The 14637-nt window shown below is 34.0% G+C and overlaps 2 protein-coding genes and 1 long non-coding RNA gene across 5 annotated transcripts; all 3 read right to left on the reverse strand.

Moving 5' to 3' along the window:
* Nucleotides 1–620: 620 nt before the first annotated feature.
* On the reverse strand, nt 621–4406 carry LOC123896968 (protein FAR1-RELATED SEQUENCE 5-like). 2 transcript variants are annotated; one of them, XM_045947434.1, is made up of 3 exons: nt 3476–4406; nt 1479–3066; nt 621–844 (listed from the first exon to the last, which is right to left on the reverse strand). In XM_045947434.1, exons 1-2 carry the CDS (start codon nt 4371–4373, stop codon nt 1496–1498), a joined length of 2469 nt encoding a protein of 822 aa, XP_045803390.1. In that variant the 5' UTR covers nt 4374–4406; the 3' UTR covers nt 621–844; nt 1479–1495. The 2 variants fall into 2 exon arrangements, with proteins under 2 accessions (XP_045803390.1, XP_045803389.1); XM_045947433.1 differs by having other exon boundaries at nt 621–860.
* Nucleotides 4407–4763: 357 nt separating this feature from the next.
* LOC123896970 lies at nt 4764–6692 on the reverse strand. The gene is made up of 3 exons (XR_006804712.1): nt 6372–6692; nt 6010–6095; nt 4764–5651 (listed from the first exon to the last, which is right to left on the reverse strand). It is a non-coding gene; the product is annotated as an uncharacterized LOC123896970 (long non-coding RNA).
* Nucleotides 6693–10576: 3884 nt separating this feature from the next.
* Nucleotides 10577–14524, reverse strand: LOC123896971 (inactive TPR repeat-containing thioredoxin TTL3). Of its 2 annotated transcripts, XM_045947436.1 has the most exons (7): nt 13410–14524; nt 12947–13139; nt 12660–12832; nt 11888–12221; nt 11581–11785; nt 11396–11496; nt 10577–11007 (listed from the first exon to the last, which is right to left on the reverse strand). In XM_045947436.1, the coding sequence occupies exons 1-7, from the start codon at nt 14204–14206 to the stop codon at nt 10855–10857; spliced, it is 1956 nt and encodes a 651-aa protein (XP_045803392.1). In that variant the 5' UTR covers nt 14207–14524; the 3' UTR covers nt 10577–10854. The 2 variants fall into 2 exon arrangements, with proteins under 2 accessions (XP_045803392.1, XP_045803391.1); XM_045947435.1 differs by having other exon boundaries at nt 11396–11785; nt 13410–14405.
* Between the last annotated feature and the right edge of the window lie 113 nt (nt 14525–14637).

A 14637-nucleotide genomic window follows, 5' to 3' on the forward strand; every position in this document is an offset into this window, starting at 1 on the left:
TTTATTAAATAATTTATAGATTAGTAAGATATATTAGGATAGATTTTCGAAGCTCTAATTGAATGTCATCTAAGCAATTTTTTAAAAAACTCTAATTGAATGCCACTTAAACAATTTGTACATTGAAACCATTATGCTTGATAAATGGTTTCAGTACGTTTTACACTGAAACCATTAGTCTTGTTAAATGGTTTCAGTTACATATACACTTTTGACAAAAGGTTCAGGAACTTCCATTAGTTGAAACCTACTTAAGGATGGTCTCCCAACATGAGAAAGATAAGCATGGTCTTCGAATCAACCCATTTGAAGGACGTGCATTTGAATCCAACACATCAAAAAACTCTTGATTTTGGTTTTCATACTTATGATTTTCAATATTATAACCTTGATTTTGAATATTATTAACCCATGATGAATTTGTACACTGAAATCATTACTCTTGTTAAATGGTTTCAGTAAGTTATACACTGAAACCATTAGTCTTGTTAAATGGCTTCAGTTACATATACACTTTTGATAAAAGGTTCATAAACTTCCATTAGTTGAAACTTCCATTAGTCTTCCATCAGTCTTGTTAAAAGTGCAAGAGGAAAGTAACAAATGGCTAAATATAATCATAATAATGGACCAAATATAAAAATGTTATTATATTATCAATTTACCAATCAAAGATAATGAATTATCCAAAAATACACAACCATGTCTCACATCCTTTACAAGTTTGATTTTAAAGCTCAAATAGACATACAAATGCAAGCTTAATCTTGACATTTGTAGAGTGAAATCAATCTTTGCTCCACAAAAGGGAATGAGGCGATGGCATCAACCTCTGCTTGCAACCCTGAAATTCTTAGAACCTGGAGATTTCAGTAAAGAATAACATGAGATAAACCAAATATAAAAGCATCAAATTCAGTGGTAAAGCTGCACTCAGTGCAATAAAAGCGCGTAAAAAAAAATGGTCAAAAGGAAACTATAACACTTCTAACATAATAAATCACAATGTAGCACAACCAAACATCAAAATGTGTATTAAATCTGAATATTAAAACAAATTATCCAAACAACTGACACATTGTTATGTCCTACTTCTTTCCATTGGGCAGCCATCAAATTGGAATGAAAAAAGATGTACTAAATCAGATCAAGCATGTTTCTATGGCCAAATTCTGCATTAATAGAACATACATTGTTCACTACTAACTCATAAGCTTATCAAATGAAACCATATACAAACCAGGAAACCAAAAAACCATATAATGTACTCCCTTTATCTATTCCAAAAACTGCAATCATTTCACATACAGCTACTAGGAAGATTACAATTCATTAAACTAAAATATCAAATACATTCATATAATAATGCTATTCAAAGTGCTGCATTCCATTTATTAAACTTTAGATATTACAAGCAAAAACAAACATAACCCAACTGTATCAAGAAATGAATAAAAGAATGCAAATTGAAGCCGAACCTTGGAAGTCAGGAACATTACTGCTGCTCTTGCATTTCTCCTACTGCACTTTTTTTCTTTAAAGCTTCCTCATCTTCTCTCTTTTGTTTCTTTCGCTCCATAATGAGTTTCTGTCTTTCTCTAGCTTTTTCATAATCACTTTTAAGTCGTTTCTTTGACTTAATTGGATTTGGTCTTTCTTTGAACTTTGGTGCAGTGGACTTCCCGGAAGATGGTTCACCAACAACAACAATTGCTTTTGAAGACTTAGATGGCGTCACTGACGACGGGTTTGTACCGATACCTTTAGAAAAAAGTAACTCCTCTGCCTTTTTCCCAGCTTCAATAACACCATCAAGAAAAATTTTAGAAGCCTCCTCATCTTCACAAACACGCGTAGAAAGCTGAACTGTAACAACACAAATTTGTTGATATCGTTGTGCTTGGGTGGTGTCTTCAGTGCCAATAGTGATGGAAGATTTCAGCTTATCGACAGACGGACGCACATCTCTAGTCCAACGCTTCAAAATATATTGTGCAGGTATTGTCTTCAAACAATGATATTGCACAGAACCACCCAAGAACTCCAAGATTTTGAAAACATGTCGACATAAGAATCCCCTGTTCTCAAACATACGACATGTGCAACTAAAACTTTTGCTCCTAATGTCAACTGTGACAACCCTCTCATCAAGTCGATCAAGCTCTTCGAAACTCGGGATAATTTCTTGAAATTCATCAGAATTTGAAGCCCCACCATTATCATTATGAGCATCATCATCATTATGATCATCTACTTCATCAGGATCATCAACCTTTTCAATTGTGAACACTTTGAAAAACTTATTTAACTCAGACCCTTTTGATGTGTCCTCTTGATAATAGTATTTGAAGGAAAGGTCATATTGCCTGTGGATAAATGCAAAAGAAGCTGGTGTGTACTTCTTTACAACGGACCGCATCAGTTGACTGTTGGGGTAATTATTCCTTGTTCTAGTGTTAGCAGCCTTGAAGTCCAACTCAGCATGATTATCCCTCATCCTCTGAACCATAACGTTGAAATGACTAAAGAATTGAACAAGTGAATGGTCTGGCTGCAAAAATCCACGAAGAAAAGCATTGAAAGACTCACTTAACTGGGTCGTCTTCAGACCAGCTGTAAAATGTGACTTGACCCAAGCTGAAGACCAGTGCATACGATTCCTATGAGTCTGGACAAGCCATGTCCAGTCTGAAATAGGCCTTCCATCAAAACAATTTTTCATCATCCGATCCCAATTGTAGTCAAAATCTGATTCGTCTTCTACATTTGAAATCAAAATAGTTAACTCATCAAAAAAGGAACTGTTCGCACGAGTACCGAGATTTTTCTTTGCATTCTCTGACATGTGCCACGAACAAAGACCATGGAAAACACCTTGAAAAATATTCGGAACTGACTTCAACAACGCAGTAGCCTGGTCTGTATATATCGTCTGTGGTTTCTTATTAGACATGCACTTCAAGAATGTGGTAAATAACCAATCAAAAGTAGCAGCTGTCTCATCATACAGTAACGCAGCACCAAATAAGACACTCTTGCGATGATTGTCAAAACCAAGAAAGGCGGCTGCAAAAATAAATGAACCAAATCAAAACAAATTACAACATATATAAAGCAATCATAAGTAAGTTATATACTGAAACCATTTACCAATATTAATGGTTTCATTGTTTACAAAAGACATTATAATTGAATCAAAATCAAAATCAAGATCAAAAGCAAAACCAAAATTATACACAACTAGCTAGCTATGTATGGTTGGTAGGGGGATATACAAAACACCTTAAAAAAAAGAGAAATATAGCATTAAAACCATAAGTATGGTTTGATGGTTTCAGCAAGTTATAAACTGAAACCATTTACCAAGAGTAATGGTTTCAGTGTATAAAATACTGAAAGTCAAACTTCAGATATTTTCCAGTTTTAAATGAACCAAATCAACTCAGTACTAATTTAAAAGCAAAAAAATACTAACCTAATGGACGATATTGATTGTTTGTTCGGTACGTTGTATCGAAACTGACGACATCGCCAAATAAAGAATAATCCAGTTGCATAATTCCATCTGCCCAAAAAATGCTAGCTATGTCTTCTGCAGCATCAACTTGCATATCATAATAAAAAGATGGTTTCGACATAGCTTCATTCCTAAAAAACTCTTGAATTACAGTTGCTTCACCCCTTATCATCTCCTTTGAACGAATTGTCATCAAATAATTCTTTAAGTCCGAAAACCGAAATGGGAGATTCTCCGTGCCTCCAACTCCCTGACCCATGACTTCATAAGACGTCCTCATCGACATTCCAGCTTTAGAATTAATTAAAGCAAGTTGTCCTTGAACTTCATTTACTTCTCGGAATGATCTGAGGTAGCGGTGATGCTCTTTTCTATGTAGTTCATGACAGTGTGTCCCTTCCCATCTATATATCTTATAAACATTCAATGTTTCATCCAACTTCAGATATATTCCAGCTTTACAACCAACCCTTTCCTCTGGTCTCTCTTTCACTTTTTCAAATTCAATAACAACCGGACTGTCTGATCTTGGCTTGTTGTTCGGATTAAGCAAACTTCCTTTCTTAAAACCTTCTTTGTTACAAACATAACGTAGGTAATGTATCTTATCCGACTTCTTATTCTTTGAATTATTCTTCGACTTCAACATACTCCTGATTGAAAATCCAGTTTTATATGCATACTGACCATAGAAATCTTCAACCTCTTTAATAGAATGAAATACTAAAGTGTCCCATGATTTCTTAATGTCAGGGTGGCAACATTGAGAACTATCAGATGAAGTCAATGGTTCACTTCCAGATGCTTCAGTCGAAAGAATATCACCAATTCCAGATGAAGTGGACGTTAAATCCATTTAAAACACAATTGAATCAAAACATATACAAAAACACAATCGAATCAATAAAAATCAAAATCAAGAACACATTCACTATACAAAAACCTAAAAAAAGAGAAATATAACATTGAAACCATAAGTATGGTTTTATGGTTTCAGTAAGTTATACACTGAAACCATTTACCAATATTAATGGTTTCAGTGTATATTTGTTTCTATCATATGTAGCTAGACATGTGTATATTTATTTCAATTATAAAGAACTACAATCTAATTGTTTATAAAAGACATTATAATCTAAAGTATAGACAGAGAACTTCACTCCACACTAAATATTATCCTATAAAATTCAATCATACAAGTTTCAAGTTCATTGTCCATCAAGAGTTCAATGAACAGCGTTTCCCTTTTGTCATCACACATCACTCTTATAGTACAGAAACATAAAATACTATGAGCTCAAACTTATATCTCCACATTTCTTAATTGTGTTGCACACCTGCACCGCCCTAAATTTTATCTAAACATGATCACAAAATAGCCTTAGTAAGATTTTTATCTAATGCACAAACTAATGCACAACCCGGATAAATTTTATCTAAACATGATCACAAAATAGCCTTAGTAAGTTGATATGGATCCAAACTAGCTAACATATCAACAGATTCTGAAAGAAACATGCTGAATGGTATTGCATCAATAGCCTTAATAGCGTGTATTTGTGAAGTTGCAAAACGCATACTTTTATGCCAATTTTGATACTAAATTGAACCTAATTAATCTTCAAGCTCGTGGAACATAACAATTTAGCTTCAATAATGCTTCAATTTAGCTTCAAGCTATAAGAGATTGAATCAAAATATTAAAAGATGGAATCAATACCTAAAAATAACAAATAAGAGTTGTCGTCGGCGTCGGAGCGAGCTACGTCGGCGGCAAGATACGACGACGTTGGAACAAGCTACGTCGGCGTCAGATAGCAGAGTCGGAGCGAACAGTTTGTGAATCCATTGAGCTGAGAGAGAGCGACGTTGGAGTGAGAGAGAGCGGCGTTGCAGTGAGAGAGAGCGGCGTTGGAGCTGAGAGAGAGTTCAATCTGAGATGGGGAGATTATTTCAGTTTCTTATGGTACTTGCAACTATACAAGTCACAAGACGAATAAGCATTTGCACTGTCTGCAAGTGATAAGGACTTCGGTAGAGAAGCCAGATGCTGCAGATGAATGGCAAGCCGGTTGCTTCTTTTCCCTTCCAATTGTAATCTAAGGCCAGTTACTGGTCTATTACCTACATCTACCTGCCATCAAGAGAAAAAATGGAGCCAATGTTATATAAAAAAAATTATGAAATATATAACCACAATTCCACCAGTGTTACTAGTAACTAGAATGATAGTAATGATATTTCACATTAACTATATCAGAGTAAGATTGCATTTGCGGAGCCTCACAGTTTACTAGCACATTGAAAGCACGGGGAACATCAACTCGATAAACATTAAAAATACAAGATGGAAAACTTAATGGAATTATATTTATGTAAAGCTTAGAACCAAGATACTAAGTCGTAGCCAATTGTTCACTTCATGCTTCCAGTTAGAATCAAGATGTATCAAAATATGTATTGTACTTTCGAACCATAAGTCAGCAACTTACGTATGATTGCCGCAGCTTGATCCCTGATTAATCCCAGCAACTTACACAACTAGCTAGCTATGTATGGTAGGGGATATACAAAACACCTAGAAAAAGAGAAAAATGACATTGAAACCATAAGTATGGTTTTATGGTTTCAGCAATTATTCAATTCCTAAATTATTCAATTCAACATAATCTTCTTCTGTCAATGTGAAATCAATGGTGATGAATGATGAAATCAAAATTCAATTTAGTTTAACCTAATCCTCAAACTCAGAATCAAAATCAATGGTGATGAATGATGAAACCTAATTCTCAAATCAAAACAACATTCAGTTCAGACAAAATCAAAATGAATATCAAAATCAGAAGAAGCTTACTCTAGTACTACAATGAACAGACGATAGAGAGAATGGAGAAGACGATGGAGAAGAATCTTTGAAACGGCGACGGAGAATAAGCTTACTCTAGTACTACAACGAACGGACGATGGACATAATGGAGAAGACGACGAAGAAGGAGCTTTGAAACGGCGAAGACGATGGAGAAGAAGGTTTGAAACGGCGACGGCGTAGACGAGCGATTTCTTTGAAACGGCGAAGACGATGAATAAGCTCTGTGATCGTGTGTGACAAGGCTCACAGTGTCACGCATTCAGATCGTAACACGTGGCAAAACAATTCCATGATCAAGTGGCTAAAATTGACTTATGTACTGTGCATAAAAAACCCCTGCATATTAACTTCAGCCGCATTTGCATTGTGATGTTAATGGATGTGACTTGAGAATAGTAGATGATTATTTGCTGATATCCATATATTTTATGAGATCTCTGTCCCTTTTAGTAATTACTAGGAATAAACCCGACGGGTTCGATTAAAATATTTAATTAACGTAGTTTTTGTTTATATTTTAATGTAATAGATCTTTTATAATTTTTATAAGTTTGAAAGGATATATCATATTTTATTTTAATAGTGTAATCATATAAGATCTTAATTTTCTTTATGAGTTGCAAGTCTCATGTCACTTTGCTTTTTATTTTTTATGTATCCCTTATTTTTTTTAATAAGAGTTGGAGGTATATACATACTTATAGTTGCTGACAATATTGGTCATGAGAAATTTGGATTAAATCAATGGTTGTGTAGTGATATTTTATGACCTTAGAAATATATTTCAAGTTACAGAAGGTGTAGTATCCATCTGATCTGCAAAGACACAATAAAAAATTCCAAATCATAAAACTTGAATGAATATTTTACAAAACATTAACCATATGTCATAGCTAAATTGAAGCCTCTTAAAGAGGAAAAGCATGCAAGCACGGTATGCTGGAGCTTAGTGAGACGCATTAGACATTTTTTAGAGTCCGAGTGTGATTGAGAGATAAAAATTCAACACTCCTATCGCGAGGTTAATAAATGTGTTGATACTAGTTCTAGTGCCCGTGCTAACGCACGGAAAACATCGTCTTTTAGTAATTTTGTACACAATTATCAATTTGCAAATGCTATATAAATTTGTGATAAATTAAATGGCAAAATATTGTTTCTTAGCTTCACCCTTTAATTTAGATAAAATATTTTTTGCTTACCATTACCGGAAGAATATAGTACAAATTAAATCGAATCAAATAGTAAAATATTGTTTCTTAACAAAGTTAATATACGCATAAACATAACACTTCTGGAATGCCCTGCATTTTTTCTAAATATAAAACTTGAAACTTAATTATCATAAAATTACATAACATCATCATCCCTTTATATTATTTAACAAAGTTGATATATGCATAAACATAACTCTTCCGGGACGCATCCCGTGTTTTTTCTAAATATAAAATTTGGAACTTAATTATACTAAAGTTACATAAACAATGTGTATTTTGGTGAAGTTAACAATAATATTATCTACAAAGACTATTTTTTGGCTTGGTGTTTCAATGCCAAATATATTCAACTAGCTTATAATAACAGCCAACAAACTAATGGCTAATATATGAAGTTAAAAATTTGGTATATCGTTTCTACTTTAGTATCATTGGTGATCTTACTATCTTAATAAAATTATTTTTATGTTGCATTCCAGCAAAGACTATTCTTTTAAGCAAGGTCATTTGGTGTCGAGTCCAAATACTACTCCGTCCCAAAATATAAGCAAAAGGAGGTCAACAAAAGTGAATGTATCTGGACTAAATTTTAAACCAAATACATCAACTTTCATTGACCAATTTTTGCTTATATTTTGGGACGGAGGGAGTAGTTTATAAACATTTGAATAAACTATTGCATAAAAGAAAATATATACATACTTTAATCCACTATTGATAAATTCCCATTACATATCAATCAAGTCAAATGTTAGACAAAAGAAATATGGAAAATAATATTGCAAAGTACTTTGAGGGATCAATTCCATTAGCACCATGACCCCTTTTGATATTCCTTGCAAAGCTTAATATCTCGTGTTTCCATCACACAATTGCAAACAACTCTTCTTCAGAATCCCTTTTCTAATAAAGGGCAAGCTCAAACAAATATGCATGAATAGCTATTGATAAGTGTCATTAGCAAACCTAGGCAAGTATACTAACACTTTTTAGTTATCATGAGGAAGAAAGCATATGGATATACTTTTGAAAGAAGTCCAGAAATCCTAAATTAATCAACGACAAAAAATGCAAACCTCATGTAGATTTTTATATTATCTTTAAAATACAAATCCTAACATGAAAAATATAAATTTTTATAGTGTGGAGTTTCACTTGATCTTATAACTTTAAGGCAAATGATTCAAATTTAGAAAGTTTTACTTGGAAATTGTGTAGTCAATACAACAAAAGTCTATATTTTGATATTTTTCATACACAACTTTTATTTTATTTCTTCTTTTGGTTCCTTAACTAGTGCCCCGGGGGCACTAGTTAGCAAGACCCTAACTTTAAAAGAAATCTATCTCTAAGTTGAATCACCACTATAAGCTCAATGAATATGTTAGTTGCTCAATGTTTCAAAAATGTATTTTTGGAGTCAAAAGAAACAAAAGTGAGCAAAGATTAGTCTCAAAGAAAGGCATATCAACATATAGAGTAAAGCTTCAAATGTATCAAGAAATCAATAAATCTTAATATGCCAAAAATATGCCAAAAGTGAGTAGTTTTCAAACACGGTCATAGTTCAACTGATAAAGCATAAATGAGTCGTTTTTTACTTCAAACTAATGAGTAGTTTTCAAATACAATCACTAAAGTAAGGAATTAAAAGAATACATAAATTTGCTTTCTTTCATATATGATGGGCCAGATCTTGCTGTTTCTTCGAAGATCCAATTTTGCAAAGTAAGCCAAAAGAAGAGGGAAAATTCAAATGTTTGAAATTTCTTCCATGTCAAACAACTTATGTGGCAACAAAGTTTAATATGGCAAAGAAATAATGTTTTTTAATGATGATTTAGCAACAATGTGGTTAGAGGTGGACAAATCATCAAGTTTTCCCTAACATGGGTTTGAGTTTGTATATTATTAAGATTAAGATTAAGATGTTAGCTAACATAGGATGCGATACAAGAGGGTCCTTGATTTATTATGAGTCTTGTCCGGATCTTATTAGTTTACTCTTTGCAGCAGATTTGTCAGGAGTTGCTACCCCTCATTTAATTTCCTTGTAATTTTTTCCTAGGGTCTTTTGACCCTCTTGTCTACCAAAAAAAAAACATTGCCAAATCATTTAATTTCCTATTTTAATATGTTAAAATAGGATTATAACTCTTCTAAAGTATAAAAAATTCTGATTTTGAAATCGGAATCTCCAATTTTAATCGGATGGTCCAATCGTATTTATTGCATGCTGTCATTAGTGCAACACCTAATTGGGATCCCTATGGTGCCAAAATTAACAGTGTCTTTACACCACTAATTAACTTATTAACCATTTTGAAATAATATTCTATTCAAATTGAAAAGAATAATTTTTCTTTGTTTTTTTTATAAAATTTGGTATCCGAAATTTCAACCAAAGCAGTCTTCAGTTTCAGTGATAATCTTCAATTTCAATCAAACCATCTTAAACCAAAATTGAAAAGGGGGATGTGGCAGGGAGACACGGCGGCGGCGCGGCGGTGAGGAAGGAAGACGTCTTGTCGGCGACGATGAGTGAGAGACACTATGATAGAGAGATGGAGATGCGGCAGAAAGATTGAGAGGTGACGGAGAAGACAAAAATATGAGAGAGAAGTAGATGGGTTCTCGTGACAAGGAAGAAGAAGAATTGATATTCCAATCTAATCTGAACCATTAATTAGTTTTCATCCATGTGTCACGATCTGAGCAAGATAATGAAAATATAATGGAGGATAAAATAATTTAGCATATCTGAACTCCTTATTCAAATATCTACTAATCTGAAAAACAACAATTTTGCAATTTATTAATGGGAGTTGATTTAAAGTAATGTCTCAAGCTTTCAACACCAAATTAACTCATGTGGTGGGTTTCAAAACAATTGAAAAAGGGTTAGAATCAAGTTTAGTTGATACACAATGATAAATATTTCATAAGTTTCCATATTGCACAAAGACTCTTCAATTTACAGCAATTGTGATCCTTTGATTACATTAATAATTTAAAATAACAAACTATGAAAAATCACTCCTCTAAAGAATACATATATAACTTATACATATAAAAAAATTGTTTGGGTTTCCCAAACCAATGTGCATTACACCAAATATGGGGTATGAAGAATTAAAGCCTAACCAAACACCCAAAGGATTAAAAGAATCAATTACTAACACACAAAAATCCCCTTTTCCTATAAATTTTCCTAAAAGCTACAACAATGGTATGCTTCTTCTTTGGTTTCTTCAGCTGCTGTATAATTTAATTGATCTTTCTAGCAACTCATGGTTGTTGCCAGAGATTTCTTTTACCCTTGATCCATTCTTGTATATTTTGAATGCTGGGACAGAGTTCACACCTTCTGATTTTGTCAAGTAAGGGTGGTCTTCAATCTCCACCTGAAATTGTAAATCAATTATAAGAAACAAAGCATTTTTTTTTTCAAATCCATAGTCAAACTTTTTCTTTGTTCCCATTGAATCCGGCTCTATGAAGCACGGACACAGACACCATACATGACATGGACACTGACATGTCGACAACTATAATAATTCGAGAAAATGACATGATTCAATGTAATAATAAGTATTGGCGCCATGTCGGTGTCAGACACCAGGACACACCTAATCTAAGGAGTGTCCGTGCTTCACAGATCCGGCTCCTCTAAAGTGATCAATTCCTATGCTAATACCATCCTAATAGTCTATTAGATTTTAAGATACATTATTCAATTTTCAGTTAGTAACCCAACAAGTTGCAAAGCCTAAAGATTAAAAAATTACCAACCTTAAGGAAATTAACCGATGGGAATCTCTTGCAAGTTTGCTCCAACACCAACAAAACTTGCTTATGAGTAACCTTGTTGCAAAAGAGCACCACAGACATACCTGTCCAAGTATACACAACTAAATAAGTGTTTGTTGTGTCACAATCGCAATGCCAAAATTCAATTGAATCAAACAATGACTTACCAGGTGAGGTTACATAATGTCTAAACTTATCATTGGTTGATATACAAAACAAATTTGAACCAAATTTCAAGTCCTTAGTATCTTCGCCGCGCATAATTTTGAGTTTTAGCTGGATCTCAAACAAAGCCCTAGCAACCTCCTCATCCCCTGGCTTTTCTCTTATCAACATTTCATAGTCTTGAATTGCAGCTTCCCATCTTTCCAACTATTATATGTGAAAAACAAAAGAAAATAACTTGTTATTAATGAACCGAAAACAAGTTTATACTAAAAATTTAATAAGTATTAAATTTAGATATTAAAGCACCTTGGCATTGCAATTAGCCCGTCGCAACACTGCCTTGCTATAACTAGGCTGAACAGTAAGAGCTACGTTGCAATCTTCAATTGCCTTCTCAAATTGACCTAGCTTAGAACGGCATGCTGCCCTGTTACATAGAAGAACTGAGTTGAAAGGATCGTGCTCTAGTCCTTCATTGTATACTGCGTATGCTTCGGTGAACTTTGATGCCTTGAAGAGCAAGTTACCACTCAATCTTGCTGATGTCGTGGCTCTTGCCCTTCGTACCACTGCATTCACATCACTGTTGCTTGGATCAAGTTTAGCTGCTTGTTGTGATGCTTTTACAGCATCCTCAAATCTGTCAGCACATAAAATGCAAAACAAACAACTTAGGGTCATTCTTAACGAGACTAAGATAATGTGTCACACCAATTGTGTTTCAATTATTTGTATTAGTCAATATGCAACATTGGCGCAACTGCGATTGGGAGGGGGATGAAACCACTTGATGTCGGAACTAACCCCCGAACCAAATTAGGCGGTCCAGTGGACCGAATACTGGTGGTGAAAACCCAAATTAAAAAAATGAGCGAATCTGTTATCAAAAAGGGAAAGCCTGATATTCAGCACTTAGCACTAATTACTATGCTTTTTAACACATTTAAAAAAAAGTATGCTTTTTAATATTTCAATGTGGTCCCTTATTTCCTAAATTGGTGTTCATTCTTTATTAACATATGATTTTAAACACTTGAATAATTTATTAAACACTTAAAAATAAAGCATTTTCACCAACCTGCCGGTTGCCAAGTAAACTTGTGCTCCTATCATCAGAAGGTAAGCACTAGAAACAGGTCCAAATAATTTGTTACACCAATCAAGGTCCAATTTTGAAATTTTCTCGTAGGTGGCATAAGCTTCTTGATGCCTTAAGAGCTTCAGCAAGGCTTCAGTTTGTAAAGCATAGACCTGGTAGACATAACAATTTTTAAATCAGCATAAGCATAATTTATCATCTTTTCTATAATGGAACTTACAAATAAAAATAAAGGGAAATTCTAACATTTGACCAAGGAAACTAACCTTTGGAGCTGAATCAGCACCTAATGATATTGCAGACTTTGTTTCTTTCAATATAACTTTCCAGTCATTGCCTTTCCTAGCTTCACTGCATTTGTCAAGGTGAATTTGAAGAGCCTGAGCTTGGTGAGCAAGTTCTGAATCAAAATATGGAGTTTCTTTATTGCAATTCAATGCCTTTTCAGCTTCTCCCAACCTGCATTAAAATTGATCATCGTTACTTTTAGTACTAGTCCATCTAAAATTGAACAAAGAATTTTTATTTTTTTTGGTTTTCACCACCGGTATCCGGTCCACCAGACCGCTTAATCTGGTTCGGGAGTCATTATGGCATCAAGTGGTTTCAGCCCCCTCCCGATCGCAGTTGCGGGGATCAAACCGTGGTCCTCCCTACCAAGTTCAGCTTCAATCACTACTGGACCAACTAAATATTGGTAACAAAGCATATTTAGTTTTTATTGAGTACCTGAAATATATTGTAGCCAAACGGCTATGAGCTCTAGCATAGGAAGGTTCAATCCTAATAGCTTCCTCACACTCAACAATTGCATCCTTCAACCTTCCCAAACCAATTAAAGCAGCACTCTTATTGCAATGATAAGTTGCCTTATTGGAATCAATAGCAATAGCTCGTTCATACAAAGCTAAAGCCTCAGAAAATCTTCCTTGTTTGTATGCTTCATTTCCCATTGATTTCAACACCTCAGGGTCTACTACTCTGTTGCTCCTAGGACTTCGAAATTGCGCCACCCCATCACCACTTTTCCTCATTATATTCCCCATTACACTATTATTCAAAGAACATGGCACAGAATTTAACTCTTTATTATTCTTTGTAATACTTGTTCTTGGACTGTTATAGCTACTATTTGTAAGCAAATTTCCAGTTAGTTTTATAGTACTCAAATCTTTGCTTGGTGATTTGTTTTCATTCTCGCGGGGGCGACTAGAAGTGCTTATTCTTGCAAGTCCTGAAGAATTACCATTAGGCTCTTTCTGTTGAATTGAACTTCTTGCAGAATCTGTAGGTGTGTGAGAAAAAGTGATGCTTTTTTGTGGTTGAGGCTCTGTTGAAATTTTCGAGTCGTGATTTGGTGACCCTTTGGATTCTTTTTGTTGTGGATTGTTAATTGTCTTTATGGGTAGTGAATGAACAGATGATGAATTTCTGAGCTTGTTGGTTTTGAATTTGAAGATTTTTCCCATGAAATTACAACCTAATTCAACTTTTTCCACCTTGTTCTTATTGGTTTTTCCTTCCATGACTGATTCTGAATTTGATTTGACACTCCTTGAAGAGAAGAGAGATCAAGAATTATCACAGAAGCAAAGAAGAAAACAGAGAAGGTGAAAGAAATATGAGAAGTTTGTGAAAGTGAAGTGATTGCTTTGCTTGAATATTAATATTGTGATGAAGTTTATATACACAAGATTGTAGTGCTATTTGAATTGTGCATATTTGTTTATATATATATATATATAAAGCTTCAAGAGTGGCTTCCAAGAAACTCACTATAGCTCTTTTTGTTTTTTAGGCTTTGGAGAGGGCAGTGGTTAGGGTCAATGATGATAGAAAAGAATAGTAACACATACACATGAATTTGTATTTTTGTCACATTTTTCTTTTTTTTTTTTTAAATAGAAAATACCTAATCTGGTTGGGATCAGGTTTGGTATCAAGTGATTTCAACTTC

The sequence above is a fragment of the Trifolium pratense genome, linkage group LG7, assembly GCF_020283565.1.
Source record: "Trifolium pratense cultivar HEN17-A07 linkage group LG7, ARS_RC_1.1, whole genome shotgun sequence".
In the NCBI taxonomy this organism is placed as follows: Eukaryota; Viridiplantae; Streptophyta; class Magnoliopsida; order Fabales; family Fabaceae; genus Trifolium; species Trifolium pratense.